This window comes from Lissotriton vulgaris, chromosome 5 (genome assembly GCF_964263255.1).
Source record: "Lissotriton vulgaris chromosome 5, aLisVul1.2, whole genome shotgun sequence".
Classification (NCBI taxonomy): Eukaryota; Metazoa; Chordata; class Amphibia; order Caudata; family Salamandridae; genus Lissotriton; species Lissotriton vulgaris.
Genome location: NC_141693.1, coordinates 891193767 through 891211191, shown reverse-complemented (window position 1 = coordinate 891211191; position 17425 = coordinate 891193767). Strand labels below are relative to the sequence as shown.

The following is a 17425-nucleotide window of genomic DNA, read 5'->3' as shown; positions in this document are numbered from 1 at the left end:
TGGGGTAGTTCCGTTTTCTCAACTTCATGCTCAGGTCTCTCGATAGGTCTACGTGGTCACACATTTCTGTACAATTTCTACGCACCCTAAGAAACTGGCCAAAGGGCAAGTTTTCCCGCAGGGAGCGTGGATGGTGACTCTGGAATTGGAGCAACGAGTTTCTTGCCATAGGTTTACGATACAATCTGCTGGCCAAATGGCCATCTTTTGGAAAAATTAGTAAATCCAAAAAAGGAAGCTCTGTCTCACTGTACTCAAGGGTGAATTTAAGGAATTGGTTTTGGGCATTGAGCCAGCTCTGGAATGCATGTACAGATGTTATATCCCCACGCCATACCACCAGGATGTCGTCGATATATCTTTTCCACAATATCATTTGTGTAGAAAAAGGGTTATTGTGGTCAAATACCGACTGTGTCTCAAAATGATGGACATAAAGATTCGCCAGACTGGGGGCGAAAACGCTCCCCATTGAGGTACCAGATGTTTGGAGGTATAGTGAGTCCTCAAACTGGAAGAAATCTCGGTCATGGCTAGCCTGGCCAGCTCCATGATAAAGTTGACTGGGGTTATGCTTTCGAGGTTTTGAGTTTCTAGCAGGTCTCTTAATGTGAGCAAAGTTTCTTCCTGAGGGATACAAGTATAGAGCGATTCCACATCGAAGCTGACAAGTAGGTCAGTATCGATATTGAAATCAACCTCAGGCAAAAGACGCAGTACGTCCTTTGTATCTTGAAGATAGGTGGGCATAGCACTCACCAAAGTTCTCAAGAAAAAATCGACAAAGGTGGAAAGAGGCTCCAATAAAGACCCAATGCCAGATATGATGGGTCGCCCAGGAGGAGGTCTAGTGGGTTTATGAATTTTGGGTAGGGCATAGAAATATGGAGTCACTGGATGGATGGTAATAAGAAATGAAGCTTCTTGTGGTGTAATCCAGCCCTCCGCATTGGCTTCCTCCACTAAATTCTTAATCTCAGCTGTTAGTCTGGTAGTGGGATCTTCGGTTAATAAGGTGTAAGAGTTGGAATCACCTAGCTTTCTTAAGCATTCTGCTCGATAGGAGATGGTATCGAGGATCACTATCGCTCCCCCCTTGTCGGCTGGTTTGATAGTGATAAGGCTATCTTTAGACAGCGTGTTCACTGCCATTCTTTCAGCCTTAGATGAATTCTGAAAAGTGTCATGCTTGGATAGATTCAGGGAGCTGATCTCATGGGTCACTGCTTTCTCAAAGGCACCAACCATTGGAGATACCTGTTGGAGTAGTGGAGTGAAAGTGGATTTCTTCCTGAGACCAGTGTTGGCATCTTTCTGTTCATGATCTTCAATTTGATCAGAAAAGTAAAAGTGCAGTCGTACTTTCCTGAAAATGTTTTCAATTTCAGTTCTTAGTTGGAAAGCATCACCACTGAAAGTGGGGACAAAGCCAAGTCCTTTATTAAGAACTTGGTACTCGATGGGAGTAAGAATGTGCAAGCTCAAGTTGACTACTAAGTCATCCTTACTACCTGGAGTAATTATTGTTGGCCCCGTCGACTGCGAGGTTGGGCAGGTTCCTGCTCGTCTGCCCGCTGTACTGTCGGCTGTCCTCTCCGTCTGCCTCGGTTCCAGCCACGGTCCTGCCCTAAAAAAGCCTGAACGTCAAAAAATTGAGGTTGCGGATGGTATTGTGCCATGGGGTATGGAAATTGTGGGTAACCCCATGGACCTGGGGGCCACCATGGACCTGGTTGGAAACGATTTCCTTGTCCTGCCCTTCTGCGGTTGGGCCGATTGTATTGGCCTCTACCTCTCCACTGTGTTGTATCACCCGTACCTGGATCTGATGTATTAGAATCAGAATCTGAAGAGGATGTAGAATAGTTCGATCCATACCTTTTTCCTTTTTTAGTGAAATCAGGTGGTGTATAGCTATCACTGGTATATGGATAGATTTTCTCAAAAGAAAATGTATCCAGATCTTTTTTGAATGTGCCTATTTTCGCAAAGAAAATAGAATCTTTGTGTTCTTTATTAGTTTTGTTTGCTTCTTCCAATTGTTTTTTGAATTGTCTGTCAGTGATGGTAGTTTTAATTTGGCCCTCTAGTACTTGTATCTCGACCAATATAGCATCTGACACTCTCGTTGCCGTGGTGATAATGAGGATGAGCCAATCGCGGGTGCATCGCCACGCGATTAATGCCCAATCTTTAAGAAAGGTCTTGTCCGTAAGGAATAGTCTCGGAGCATTGGTCACTATAAGACCAGTGGGTGAGCATTTCCCATGAAGGTACTCTGCCATAATTAGACCATGTATGATGGTGCGTTTGTGACTTTTCTTCAAATTGAGAATGGTGTCCCAATCTCCCAACGATACCGAACTGGTAGTGGGTATGGAGTCCAACATACTCGTACTATCTCCAACATTGTTTCAAACATAATATCAGCCAGCACACATGTTCCAAGGTAACCCTCTTTATCAAGGCTGAAAAACTATTTTAAATCAATATTTAAAATACAAAGTTGTTACAATTTGTAGCAAATGTGTGTACTTTTCAACTCAACATCATTGAAAATAGGATATCCTAAATTCTTAAGGAACGCATGATAGCAAATTGTAAGACATAATTGAGAACCATGATATAATTTGAAATTCTCTTTGGCACATCATTTATTAGTAAATTCAGTCATATGCATGTCATCTTCGTCAGTTATCCCGAGGCTTACTCTGCATGAAATTCAAACCAAATCAAAATATATTTAATTCCATTACGAATTCATAATTACTAACTATGAGAGGGGATCCCTGTTGCTAATGTGTTCTAACATATTTACAGATGATCACAATATACTTTGTGATAACATACTCTTCTGATTAACACATTATCTTATTTTATTTGTAATGTCAAAGAATACACCAAAAAGATGTTTCAATGGTATTTCAGGGTAAATATCACATCAATGGCACTTTACCACTATCTCTTTATCCTTTTGTGCTTTATTTCTGAATCCGATAGGTTTACTACATAAAATCTATCAATCAAAAAAACTTTGTATACCACTGTATAATTTCTAATCAACCCTATCAGAATAAATTCAAGATGTTTATGTAAATTCTGACTATTTTCATCCGAAATATATCCATTTGATCAACTTCAATGGCACTCTCCTATTTAACATGTTTAATAGATATTTAATTTTTTGTACGACTGATTAATGTAATTGATTGATTCACTGACAATACATTATTTAGTAGCAGAAACAAATAGAATTATGATTGTGGTTTAACTATCATCGGAATCAAATCAAAAAGTCAGGATTTGCTCATTGCTTATCACAAAACCGCCTTATTCTCATAAAAATCCAGCTGGGATGGATGGATGAGCGCCTTATTACAACACTTGATTTTGGTTCCTAGCTATCACTAATCTTACACAAATACCAATGTTATGTAGATTGTAATGTCATGCTTGGCACACCACGGGGCTATGTGGCGACTTCCCTCATAGAGGTAGGCCCTTGGCATGAGGTGGCGCGTCATAGTTGGGAGGTATGCATCAGGACGGCGCTTTCCTTTCAATGGTAGAACTAATTATAGATGTTGGGCTCCCTTCGGGCCAATTCTTGTTGTACAATTCCCTTATTCGGGCGATGGGAATACACTAAGGGTGCCATGCAACAGGAAAATGCCATGCACCTGACAATCCAATATTTACATGTCACAGGGACAGGTAGTCATCTGATAAAATTGCTTGTAACTTCACTCTGCACACACGCTGCAGTACCCCTTAATACACTGTCAACACTAGAACCATGAGCTGGGTCTTCCTTAAACAGAATGGCAGCGCATCCTGACACACCCCGCATTAAAAAAAATATTATTTGCATTGTTCTTTATTTTTGCATAAAAAATGCAAAGAGAATGTCACACTGTAAGATGAACAGAGTTCTGCCTATGCAATGCATGATCTTTTGCAAATACACAATATTGCTCTCACAATGGCCAGCTAAAGGCTTTCAGCACCACGGTCAATACTGTTTTTGCTGGCGCCTTTATATCTTTCAGAGTTACAAGTATGAATTGTGATGAGTAAGGAAGGGACGAAGCCGGGGGCTTCTGCAATAGTGCTTCTGATGGCTTGCATTGATTTCTCTTGACGTTGGATGCTGACTTGTAATCTTGTTCGGCTTCCCCTGCCTGTCCTAATGCGTGAGCAGGCGCGAATCCCAAAGGAACAGAGGGTTAAAGGGATCCAGTCAAAATGAGCGACCCCGCACTGCCTCCTCTTCCCAGCCCCTGCATAGCATAAGGCTGTCGTCCTATTTTTGGTTCCAGCAAGGCTGGGGCCTCCCCCTCGGAGCAGCAAGCAAGCAGTGCATTTCTCTTACATCACTGTGCTATATACCGCTCCATGTTTAAGCGGTGATGCAAGCCCTTTTTTTCCACGTCCCTTCATTCTTTTTCCCTGTTTTCAAAAAACAAACCGCACAGGTTTGTCGGGCGCGTGGAGAGCCCCCGTTCACGCCAGCTGCAGGTCCCTGTTTCTAGGCGAGAGGAGAGGGAGCAGCGCGCGAGGCTGCTGAAGCAAAACACAGGCGCGTGCACCGAGCCCAGCAGCAGCCGCGCGAGGAGAGAGACGCTGCGCGGTTCATGCGCGAGCCTACCCCTCTCACTGGCCTGAAGGGGAGCGGCGCGCGAGGATGGGGAACGCCGGCAGGCCCTCTCGGAGGGTGGTTTACCTCCTGTACCTTTCCTCCCTCCTCCTGCTGACCGAGGCCAAGAAGACAAAATGCCCCCGCGGGTGCACTTGTACCAAAGACAACGCGCTGTGTGAGAAGGCCAAGGATATCCCCGACAACTTCCTCCCAGATATCATTTCGCTGTAAGTGTTCGGTTGTCGCTCCTGAGGTGCGGGACAGGGGACCAGCAGCCGCTGCGTGCACTGTGCGCTTTCGATGAACAACACAGTAATGCTTGATACCCGGGTGCCTTATGCAGGTGACGGACCTGCATGCTTTATGCCTGTCTGTGCTGTAAAACGCGTTAGAGCAGCGCGGTGATAACGACGCGGCGTGTTCGAACTTTTCTCTTTTTATTCCTTTTTAGGTCCTTTGTGAGGTCGGGCTTCACAGAAATCCCCGAGGGCAGTTTCTTACATATACCGTCTCTCCAGCTGCTGTAAGAAACCCTTTTAATTCACGCGTATTTTCTGAAGCATGTGCAGACTGGTGTAGTGGGCGGGCTTGGTGTTCATGTTGTTGTGGTGCATGGCATGATGGAGTGCGCACTGCAGGGCACATTCGTGTTTTCCTTTAGACGGAGAGCGAGAAGAGAGGTAGCTTTAGTTTTCGTGTTGCATGTGTCCATGTGCATATGCATAGATTTTACGACAGCTGTGGTTCGAGCGCTGTAAATACTGCAGCCCCGCACGCACACACACACAAACACACGCACTCGTGGAAGGTGCCTCGCCCTACGATGGTTATGGTTGAGCAGCCACTCGAGGTGCCAGATCACGGTCACTGCACCTCATTGCAAGGGAGCGACTGCATCTCTGTTGCCATTGTTACTATGCCTAGGCATCTCTCGAGTGGTACTCTGTTCAGTGCGCTGGCACCTTCCTGGTGGAGTTATGCTTAATATAACAGGCTGATTGTACTGTCAACACAGTTCTGACACATGTCAGTGTAATCTTTTAATAGGTATCATAGACCATTTCCAAACAATGCTAGCATTATCTTTCACAATTCTTCCAAACGCATGCATGCATTAAAATTGCATGCTTCGGTGAAGACGTGCACCGCTTGCGCAATGGTTCTGGCTATCTCCTCTCTTCACCAGTGGGTGTGATACCAGGTCTCGGAGCGGAGAGCAAGAAAAATCAATGTGCAGTTGTTTTGTGTATGTATGGGCTGAGCACCTGGAACGCAAATGCAATGCAGGGGTTCCAGCTAATGGCAAGTAGTGATCTAGTAGTGGTTTGTGGGAGATGTCAGTGTTTTGGGATCAGATTATTGAACTCTGTAAATCATGTTATTCGAATTACTACTGCGAATTGGTTTATGAGGGATGTGAAGTATTTTTATATTTTTTGCTACTTTTTGGGCCTCTGACCGAAATAAAGTATTTACATCAAATGAAATCAATTAGGTTGTGTCTCAACGATTAAATATCCAGTCTCTGATTGGAGAGGGTGCTATGCATAAGGTTTAACGTGGCAATGAATGTGTAATGACTGATGCAGAGATATTGAAAGGCAATGTCAACTGGCGAGGACACAATCACACTGAAAGTAACTCCAGTTTCATACTTTTCACTTTTTTTCTAATGTTTTCTTGGGGCGGACCTGCAGGTCTTATAACCACTCTCAATTAGTTTTACATAGTGCTGTTTTCAGTTGCTCATAAATATGCCAAGTTTGGGGAATGTGAATGTTTTGTGGAGTGACTTTCTTAGAATTTTGTTTGTTTGCAATCTCTTGAGGTTATAGTTATGGCTTTTTTACACTTCTGTCTGTAATAATTCATATTCATTTTTTGATATCTTCATCTGCGTTTATCCATAATTATTCTCGGTTTTGTCAAAAAATGAAGTTGCAGCTAATATATTCTTGCACATATCGAACCGAAAATGTTATGTTTATACTTGAATACCCTGGAAGTTTTAAGGCTACATGCACCCATGTATGATACATCAATACACTCAAGTGAAAGAAGAGCATTGTAGCTCTCACACAGTCATAGCTGCAACTATTTAAGCTTCATTTAGAAAACGTTCTCCATGTTTTTTAATTCCCCTAGCAGCAAGTATGGACATTTATTAGCCTGGTAGTCTCGGCTGACAGCACTTTGACCCACTGAAAAATAGTTTTTTTTCTGTTATTATCCTTATTTAAAAAATAAATACAGACAAGGAAATATATGTTTTTCTGCCATTATTTATCTGCAACCATAAGTACAAACCTAAAACTGGGCGAATTAGTTAGAATCAGTTCTTAATTTGAGCCTGTGGTTTTCGGGGCTCGGCACTTGCACTTTTAAAAAATAAATTAGGAGTTTTATATAGCGCAAACTTGACCCAAAGGTATCAGTGGGCTTTACATGAGCACTAGTTGCATTACAGATGGACACATTCATTTTTGTTAGGCACGGGGAGATTAAGTGATTTGCGCAATCACAGGATGTTGAGTGTCCCTTGTTGAGGCTTGAACCTAGTTCCCCTGCTTCAAGGGCAACCGCACTGGAGGTCAGGCTACATCCTCTCCACCTAATTGCCAAAAGGTGGCACCGTTTGTCTTATTTAGAGATGAGCACAACAGCAGTTAATGAATTCCATAGACCTTTAAATGACAAATAACTGCCACCAAGCCATTCTTGTATCTTTGGGGGTCTAGAATAGTGTGAATTGTTACACTTGCATGAGTGTGATGGTTAGTAGGTTTGCTTGTACTATCAGTGTCAGTGCTGGCAGGGGTAATGGGTGGTGCTAGCTCCAAGGGCCCTGGCTCTTCTGTTTTTTTTCTTTTTTGACAAATTAAGCACTGCTTATAATGAAGTACCTACATTATTGTTGTTCATTGTCAAGGTACCCCTACTTCCACAGGAGCAAACTGACGTAGACACCTAGTGCCTCTCTACCCCTGTCGACTGTCTCAGAGAGTTACAGAGAATCAGTCCACATGGATCCATGCGAAAGAGGAATGGCTTAAGGAGAGACTGCTCCCAGTTTTCTAAGGTTCCTCTCAGCTTTCTATTGGCTTCCTTCCTTAGTTTCGTGTCTATCAATCTTCTTTTGTTTTTTCTTCATCTTCAGAGGAAACTGTATGAATGAATACAATTTGTAATATTTCTTTTAAATTGCCTGCACTATATGTATGAATATATCTTATACTAAAACATATCTTCAAACAATCCCACTCTACTCATATCATGTACATACTCTTTAAATGGCAGACTGTAAATTCTCTTCTGATAGTTTCTTATGAATGTGTTTTGGAAAAAACACCTATAAATATCACAGTTTTTGTCCAGAATAATAGTTCAATGTTTCGGTTCGATTGTAGTCCGAGAAGTAATGAAAATGACGCTCCAAGGACCGTCGCTAAGACGAACCGCTCACCTGAAGTCAGTTTAGTCATGATGCCAATACTCACACTTGGCTAGCTAGCAAGCAAGTGTCAGGAGCCCTGGAGGACTGGGGCTGGGAAAAATGGGGGAAGGGAAAGAAAATTAGGATTACTGGCAGCAGGGAGAGAATAACTACTGAGCGTCACGCATTCTGAGATGACACACACGCAAAACGCTACTCTCTCTCAGGAATCTCCTCAATTGCAGTGCGTAGATGAAAGCTCACACGTCCATTTTATTCCATATTTTCTCATGAGAGTTCGCGCTGAAAAGCAAGTCTTATAAACAGAGACTCTGCACCATTTTCTTTTTTAAAATTATTTTTATTAAATACCTGGTGCAATCAACAATCAATACAATACTTAAATACTTCATTTAGAAACACATTATACACAAATTAATTAACACAATAAAAATCAGTCACTGTCAATATGTAAACAGTAATCAGGCTTTCGTTACTAGGAGACTTAAAAATATAGCTATTAATCAAAAGAGAATGGACACTTGTATCTGTATGAACCATTAGTTTTTATCGAAGACCCTCATAGACATCCTGGAGTTGTTATAGCGGTATATCTTTTCATCCGCCCCATCAGGAGTCTTGGCATATTCATCGGATCAACGAGTAACGTGCAGCATGCCTGCCTCACCCGAGGCTACTTCTGGTGTATACAGAAGTGTCCAGAAATGAAAAACAAAATATTTAAAAATGTAATGACTTAGCCTAGAGGACTTGGTTTTAATCTGAAAAATGACTAGTCAATAGTATTAAAAAGGATTTGGATATAGCGGTAGTTGGGTTACTGAACTACCATATCACTGTTAAACAGAAGTCAAACAGAAGTCAACATGTTTCAGCTCTTCCGGCCCACAGAGGGTCAATGGAGCTTTCGTCAGGACAGAGAACAAACACTTAAACATATATGGCACATACACCCTTTATGTGTATGGTGAGAGTAACACTACGGAATTTCCGATCTGTGAAAAAACCAACACGGTCATTGTGTCAACAGTGCATTAACTGGGTGGAGGCAGACAATACAAAAAGCATTACTAAATGCTGAAACGAAGAGTAAACCTAATTGTGGCTTAGCTCTCGAAGAGAGAGTACATAGGAGAAAATTCATGGGTAGATACTTCCAGGCTAAATGGCTTTGAGGACTTTTGAGCAGGGTAAGAGGTGGAGTTCCAAAAATAAAGGTGACTTTTGTGATGGATAAGAGTTAGAGGTGAAGCGGCATAGTGACTATACATATCGCCGAGTACAAGTCTATACACAACTAGTGAAACGTTATACAAGGGAACGACTCGCATGTGCAGTGAGACTCGGGTGTAAGGAGACCTGGGTTTTACTAGAGGGGTTTACAAAATATGTGGTTTGTGTTACCAACTTCATGCACACCCCAACGAAAACCCATAAGGTACCTGGTGTTTTCAGAGGTGTGGTATCCAACAGGGAATCAGAGTCGCATCTGGATTTACTCTGTATTCGGGATAATGTACATTCATTCAGATTAGTATAGGTCGTCACCTTACCTTATTTCTTCTGGAGAACTCTAGGAACGCCATTCTTACCCATGCGGCACCAGTCTGTGGGCCTTGTGCTGACTCTGCCCCTGGTTGTGGGCGGGTCATGAATTGCTGGTTATTTATAGGCCAACAACACAAAGAAAGGACCAGTTATTGTAGTTTTCTAGGCCGCTAAAAGGAAAATGGGCGTAAGGGGATTACGGAACCTGCTCGTACATCTCAGGATCAGAGGTACCTGGTGTTCATTAGGCAAGATGTAGATCTCTTTAGTTAAGTTGATTCCATGGAATGTGGTCATTCATTCCAATTTCATCTGTCTTTAAGCGATCGACCCATCTTTGTTCTTTATTAAAAAGAACTTGTTCTGCGTTTTGATCCTTGATTTCAAGCATTTCTAGTACCGTCCACTTCAGCTCATCACATGTATGTCCAGCTTCTATGTAGTGGGTGCACAGTTTTGTTGAGTTCTTTTTCAATCTTACATTGCTCCGATGTTCCCCTATGCGGAGTTTGACTTTCCGGCAAGTCATGCCCACATATTGCTTTTGGCAAGGACAGGTGATCATATAGATCACGTGCGAGGAGTTACAGTTAGTATGGCTCCTTTGAGTCCATTTAAGTTTGTCATTTAACTGTAATGTCTTGGTGCTGGATGTAAACTTACATACTCCGCATGTCCCACATGGATAGTGTCCTGTGACTGGCATCATATGTGCATCTCTGATAGTAGACTTTAGGAGTGTTTTCCTTGGTCTGGTGTGTACCAGGAAGTCTTTTAAGTTCTTGGTTCTTTTGTTGGCAAAGCGTGGCTTTGGCCAATTCAATGTTCCAGAGGTCAATATTTGCCAGTTCTTCTTTATTAGTTTTTGCACCTCATAGGTAGCAGGGCAGAACGTGGTCACGCAGGTGACGAGATCTTTGATGGGTTCTTTTTGTATGCTTTGTAGTAGGCAGTCTCTGGGTTGGTTGTAGGCTCTTTTTTTGCATTTTGATATTGTTTTTGCAGTGTAGTTTCTCTTTTTGAGTTTTTGGCTCAATTCGTCTGCTTGTTTTCTGTAATCCTCCTTTTTACTACAATTCCGTTTATGCCTCAGGAATTGGCTATAGGGGAGATTGTCTCGCAACGGACGTGGGTGATAGCTATCATAGGACAGCAAACAATTCTTAGCTGTTGGCTTGGTGAATGTTTTCGTCTCCAGTTTTCCATTTTCCACAAATATGGTGAGGTCCAAGAAATCAATAGTTGTCTTGTGTGCTGTGGAGGTGAATTTAAGCCAGCGATCTCTGCTGTTTAGCCATTCAAGAAATGTTTCGAGGTCATTTTTTGTGTCCCAGATTAGGAGAACATCGTCTATGTAACGTTTCCAGTACTTTATACTGGAAACGTATGGGTTGCTGTCGTGTAGGATGTTTTCTTCTTCAAGGCGGCTCACGTAGAGTCCTGCCACCGAAGGCGCAAACGCACTGCCCATGGATGTCCCATGGCATTGGAGAAACAGCTGGCCATTGTACTCAAAATAGTTTTCTTGCAGTGCTAGTCTGCAGCATTCTAGTAAGAAATGACGTGGAGTTTTGTATCTCCAGTCAAGTTTGAAAAGCAAATCCTCTAACATGTTCAAAGTGTCTTCTTGAGGTAGGCTGGTGTAGAGAGATTCCACATCCAGCCCTACCAATAACATGTTATTATGATCAAAAGTGATTCCCCCAATCTGGTTTAGTAGGTCTCTCGTGTCCTTGAGGTAAGTGGGTGTCTTTTGTACCAACGGTTTAAGGAACTCATCAGCGAACTTGGATAGGGGCTCGAGTAGGGAGCCGATTCCTGAGACTATCGGGCGTCCAGGTGGCGGTGTTTTGTTCTTGTGAGTTTTTGGTAACGAGTAGAAGAAAGGTATTTTAGGTGATTTTGGTGTTAAGAATTCCGCCTCTTTTTTCGAGATCCATCTGTTTATTTCTGCTTCGTGTACCATTATAGCGATTGTATTGGTCAGTCTCTCAGTGGGATCTTCGTCCAATTGTTTGTAGAAGGTTTCGTTGGACAGTAGGGAAAGGCATTGTTCGTTGTAACCTTCTTTGGTAAGGATTACTACCCCGCCACCCTTATCAGCGGGTTTAATGACGATCGTCTCATTATCTCTAAGTTCGAGCAGAGCCTGTTTTTCTTTTTTGCTCATGTTATGGTATACCTTTTTGTCTTTGTCCATTTTGTCGATTCCTTTCATTAAGGCCTGTTCGAATGTTTGAACCTCGATAGGTACATTAGCTGGTGGAGGGCAGAATTTAGATTTTCTTCTGAGATTGGTGTCTCCATCCATCGGGGGATTGTCAGAATTGCCAAAGAAAGCCTTAAGTTTGAGAGTTCTACAGAACTCTGCTGCTTCACACTTGAGTTTGAAGCGGTCCGTTGTAGGCGTCGGTACAAATCCCAGTCCTTTATTAAGGACGTTTTTTTGGTCTTCAGTGAGGGTGATTGTTGTTAGGTTCACTATGAGCGAATCTACTTGCTCGGTCCCGGTTGTGCTGAGGCCATGCTTCTCGTTTGGACGTTGGGTTGTTGGTCTTGCCACTTGAGATTTTTCTTTTTGCCTCTTGTGGTGCTGTGGCCCCTCGATAAAAAAGGCTGTGTTTGGTGTTGATTGGCATTGTTGGGCATATGTTGATTTTCCATTTGTTGCTGTTGGTTTGCATTAGGATGGTAAGGATTCATCCAACCCGCAAAAGGTGGCATGTAAGGGGGGTAATAGGGCATTGGGTTGCCATGAAAGAACGGTGGTCTCTGCCATCTGTTGCCTCGTCGGGGACGTGAGAACCTGAAGTTGTTCCGACCCCTTCTTGGGGTAGAACCATCAAAACTCGCTTCTGACCCATCTGAGGAAGTTCCTCCTGATGTGTCTCCATCAGTACCCTCGTTGGTAGCAGTGAAGTCTTCCTTAGAATACGGGTGCATTTTCTCCTGGCTGAACTTTTTTAGTTCTTTAGCTAGTTTCTGTAGTTTGTTTTGTGTAAGATATTCTTGCGTATCTTCCATCTCTTTGTTAATTTCATCCAGACGCTTCTTGTATACCTGGGGATTGATGCTTTTCTTCATTTCATTTTCTAAATCTTGTATTTCTAGTAAAAGTGCGTCCGATAATCTTTTGGCTGTTTTCACTATTAGTACAAGGTAATCCAGTGTACATTTCCACGAGATGGAAGACCAATCGCGTCGGAAGACCAAGTCGTGCAAAAAGATTCTCGGTGCGTTGGTGATCCATAAGCCTTTCGGCGCGGATTTAGATCTCAAATATTCGGTCATTATTATACCGTGTATTGCTGTCCGGATTTGCTCCCGTTTTTTTGTGGTCAAAGTGTCCCAATCGTCTGTCTGCGCGATTGTGTCGATGAGTTCTTGGTTCTGTAGTAACGACTGACCTGCTAGGATTTCGTCGATGTCACTGCCTGTAAAGCTTAAACCCATATTGTTCTCCATGGTTCCTCTCTCCAAGTGATTCAGAGTCTAGATAGTACTGTAACTAGGTCTCTGTAGAATCCCTGCAGCTGTGCGCTGCTTAAAGACTTATATCAAATCAAAGGAAGGGAAGAGGATAGGAAGTCCATTCGTTTCCCCTTAACTGATAGCTATTAATCAAAAGAGAATGGACACTTGTATCTGTATGAACCATTAGTTTTTATCGAAGACCCTCATAGACATCCTGGAGTTGTTATAGCGGTATATCTTTTCATCCGCCCCATCAGGAGTCTTGGCATATTCATCGGATCAACGAGTAACGTGCAGCATGCCTGCCTCACCCGAGGCTACTTCTGGTGTATACAGAAGTGTCCAGAAATGAAAAACAAAATATTTAAAAATGTAATGACTTAGCCTAGAGGACTTGGTTTTAATCTGAAAAATGACTAGTCAATAGTATTAAAAAGGATTTGGATATAGCGGTAGTTGGGTTACTGAACTACCATATCACTGTTAAACAGAAGTCAAACAGAAGTCAACATGTTTCAGCTCTTCCGGCCCACAGAGGGTCAATGGAGCTTTCGTCAGGACAGAGAACAAACACTTAAACATATATGGCACATACACCCTTTATGTGTATGGTGAGAGTAACACTACGGAATTTCCGATCTGTGAAAAAACCAACACGGTCATTGTGTCAACAGTGCATTAACTGGGTGGAGGCAGACAATACAAAAAGCATTACTAAATGCTGAAACGAAGAGTAAACCTAATTGTGGCTTAGCTCTCGAAGAGAGAGTACATAGGAGAAAATTCATGGGTAGATACTTCCAGGCTAAATGGCTTTGAGGACTTTTGAGCAGGGTAAGAGGTGGAGTTCCAAAAATAAAGGTGACTTTTGTGATGGATAAGAGTTAGAGGTGAAGCGGCATAGTGACTATACATATCGCCGAGTACAAGTCTATACACAACTAGTGAAACGTTATACAAGGGAACGACTCGCATGTGCAGTGAGACTCGGGTGTAAGGAGACCTGGGTTTTACTAGAGGGGTTTACAAAATATGTGGTTTGTGTTACCAACTTCATGCACACCCCAACGAAAACCCATAAGGTACCTGGTGAATCAACTTAACTAAAGAGATCTACATCTTGCCTAATGAACACCAGGTACCTCTGATCCTGAGATGTACGAGCAGGTTCCGTAATCCCCTTACGCCCATTTTCCTTTTAGCGGCCTAGAAAACTACAATAACTGGTCCTTTCTTTGTGTTGTTGGCCTATAAATAACCAGCAATTCATGACCCGCCCACAACCAGGGGCAGAGTCAGCACAAGGCCCACAGACTGGTGCCGCATGGGTAAGAATGGCGTTCCTAGAGTTCTCCAGAAGAAATAAGGTAAGGTGACGACCTATACTAATCTGAATGAATGTACATTATCCCGAATACAGAGTAAATCCAGATGCGACTCTGATTCCCTGTTGGATACCACACCTCTGAAAACACCAGGTACCTTATGGGTTTTCGTTGGGGTGTGCATGAAGTTGGTAACACAAACCACATATTTTGTAAACCCCTCTAGTAAAACCCAGGTCTCCTTACACCCGAGTCTCACTGCACATGCGAGTCGTTCCCTTGTATAACGTTTCACTAGTTGTGTATAGACTTGTACTCGGCGATATGTATAGTCACTATGCCGCTTCACCTCTAACTCTTATCCATCACAAAAGTCACCTTTATTTTTGGAACTCCACCTCTTACCCTGCTCAAAAGTCCTCAAAGCCATTTAGCCTGGAAGTATCTACCCATGAATTTTCTCCTATGTACTCTCTCTTCGAGAGCTAAGCCACAATTAGGTTTACTCTTCGTTTCAGCATTTAGTAATGCTTTTTGTATTGTCTGCCTCCACCCAGTTAATGCACTGTTGACACAATGACCGTGTTGGTTTTTTCACAGATCGGAAATTCCGTAGTGTTACTCTCACCATACACATAAAGGGTGTATGTGCCATATATGTTTAAGTGTTTGTTCTCTGTCCTGACGAAAGCTCCATTGACCCTCTGTGGGCCGGAAGAGCTGAAACATGTTGACTTCTGTTTGACTTCTGTTTAACAGTGATATGGTAGTTCAGTAACCCAACTACCGCTATATCCAAATCCTTTTTAATACTATTGACTAGTCATTTTTCAGATTAAAACCAAGTCCTCTAGGCTAAGTCATTACATTTTTAAATATTTTGTTTTTCATTTCTGGACACTTCTGTATACACCAGAAGTAGCCTCGGGTGAGGCAGGCATGCTGCACGTTACTCGTTGATCCGATGAATATGCCAAGACTCCTGATGGGGCGGATGAAAAGATATACCGCTATAACAACTCCAGGATGTCTATGAGGGTCTTCGATAAAAACTAATGGTTCATACAGATACAAGTGTCCATTCTCTTTTGATTAATAGCTATCAGTTAAGGGGAAACGAATGGACTTCCTATCCTCTTCCCTTCCTTTGATTTGATATAAGTCTTTAAGCAGCGCACAGCTGCAGGGATTCTACAGAGACCTAGTTACAGTACTATCTAGACTCTGAATCACTTGGAGAGAGGAACCATGGAGAACAATATGGGTTTAAGCTTTACAGGCAGTGACATCGACGACATCCTAGCAGGTCAGTCGTTACTACAGAACCAAGAACTCATCGACACAATCGCGCAGACAGACGATTGGGACACTTTGACCACAAAAAAACGGGAGCAAATCCGGACAGCAATACACGGTATAATAATGACCGAATATTTGAGATCTAAATCCGCGCCGAAAGGCTTATGGATCACCAACGCACCGAGAATCTTTTTGCACGACTTGGTCTTCCGACGCGATTGGTCTTCCATCTCGTGGAAATGTACACTGGATTACCTTGTACTAATAGTGAAAACAGCCAAAAGATTATCGGACGCACTTTTACTAGAAATACAAGATTTAGAAAATGAAATGAAGAAAAGCATCAATCCCCAGGTATACAAGAAGCGTCTGGATGAAATTAACAAAGAGATGGAAGATACGCAAGAATATCTTACACAAAACAAACTACAGAAACTAGCTAAAGAACTAAAAAAGTTCAGCCAGGAGAAAATGCACCCGTATTCTAAGGAAGACTTCACTGCTACCAACGAGGGTACTGATGGAGACACATCAGGAGGAACTTCCTCAGATGGGTCAGAAGCGAGTTTTGATGGTTCTACCCCAAGAAGGGGTCGGAACAACTTCAGGTTCTCACGTCCCCGACGAGGCAACAGATGGCAGAGACCACCGTTCTTTCATGGCAACCCAATGCCCTATTACCCCCCTTACATGCCACCTTTTGCGGGTTGGATGAATCCTTACCATCCTAATGCAAACCAACAGCAACAAATGGAAAATCAACATATGCCCAACAATGCCAATCAACACCAAACACAGCCTTTTTTATCGAGGGGCCACAGCACCACAAGAGGCAAAAAGAAAAATCTCAAGTGGCAAGACCAACAACCCAACGTCCAAACGAGAAGCATGGCCTCAGCACAACCGGGACCGAGCAAGTAGATTCGCTCATAGTGAACCTAACAACAATCACCCTCACTGAAGACCAAAAAAACGTCCTTAATAAAGGACTGGGATTTGTACCGACGCCTACAACGGACCGCTTCAAACTCAAGTGTGAAGCAGCAGAGTTCTGTAGAACTCTCAAACTTAAGGCTTTCTTTGGCAATTCTGACAATCCCCCGATGGATGGAGACACCAATCTCAGAAGAAAATCTAAATTCTGCCCTCCACCAGCTAATGTACCTATCGAGGTTCAAACATTCGAACAGGCCTTAATGAAAGGAATCGACAAAATGGACAAAGACAAAAAGGTATACCATAACATGAGCAAAAAAGAAAAACAGGCTCTGCTCGAACTTAGAGATAATGAGACGATCGTCATTAAACCCGCTGATAAGGGTGGCGGGGTAGTAATCCTTACCAAAGAAGGTTACAACGAACAATGCCTTTCCCTACTGTCCAACGAAACCTTCTACAAACAATTGGACGAAGATCCCACTGAGAGACTGACCAATACAATCGCTATAATGGTACACGAAGCAGAAATAAACAGATGGATCTCGAAAAAAGAGGCGGAATTCTTAACACCAAAATCACCTAAAATACCTTTCTTCTACTCGTTACCAAAAACTCACAAGAACAAAACACCGCCACCTGGACGCCCGATAGTCTCAGGAATCGGCTCCCTACTCGAGCCCCTATCCAAGTTCGCTGATGAGTTCCTTAAACCGTTGGTACAAAAGACACCCACTTACCTCAAGGACA

The 17425-nt window shown here is 42.7% G+C and overlaps 1 protein-coding gene across 1 annotated transcript in view; it reads left to right on the top strand.

Annotated features, from left to right (window-relative positions):
- The first annotated feature begins 4526 nt into the window (after positions 1-4526).
- LGI1 (leucine rich glioma inactivated 1) overlaps positions 4527-17425 on the top strand; it is a 421659-nt gene continuing 408760 nt past the window's right edge. Inside the window, exons 1-2 of the mRNA XM_086922477.1 lie at positions 4527-4866; positions 5091-5162. Coding sequence (XP_086778603.1) covers positions 4685-4866; positions 5091-5162 — 254 coding nt within the window. The 5' untranslated portion in view covers positions 4527-4684. The remainder of the gene's footprint in view (positions 4867-5090; positions 5163-17425) is intronic.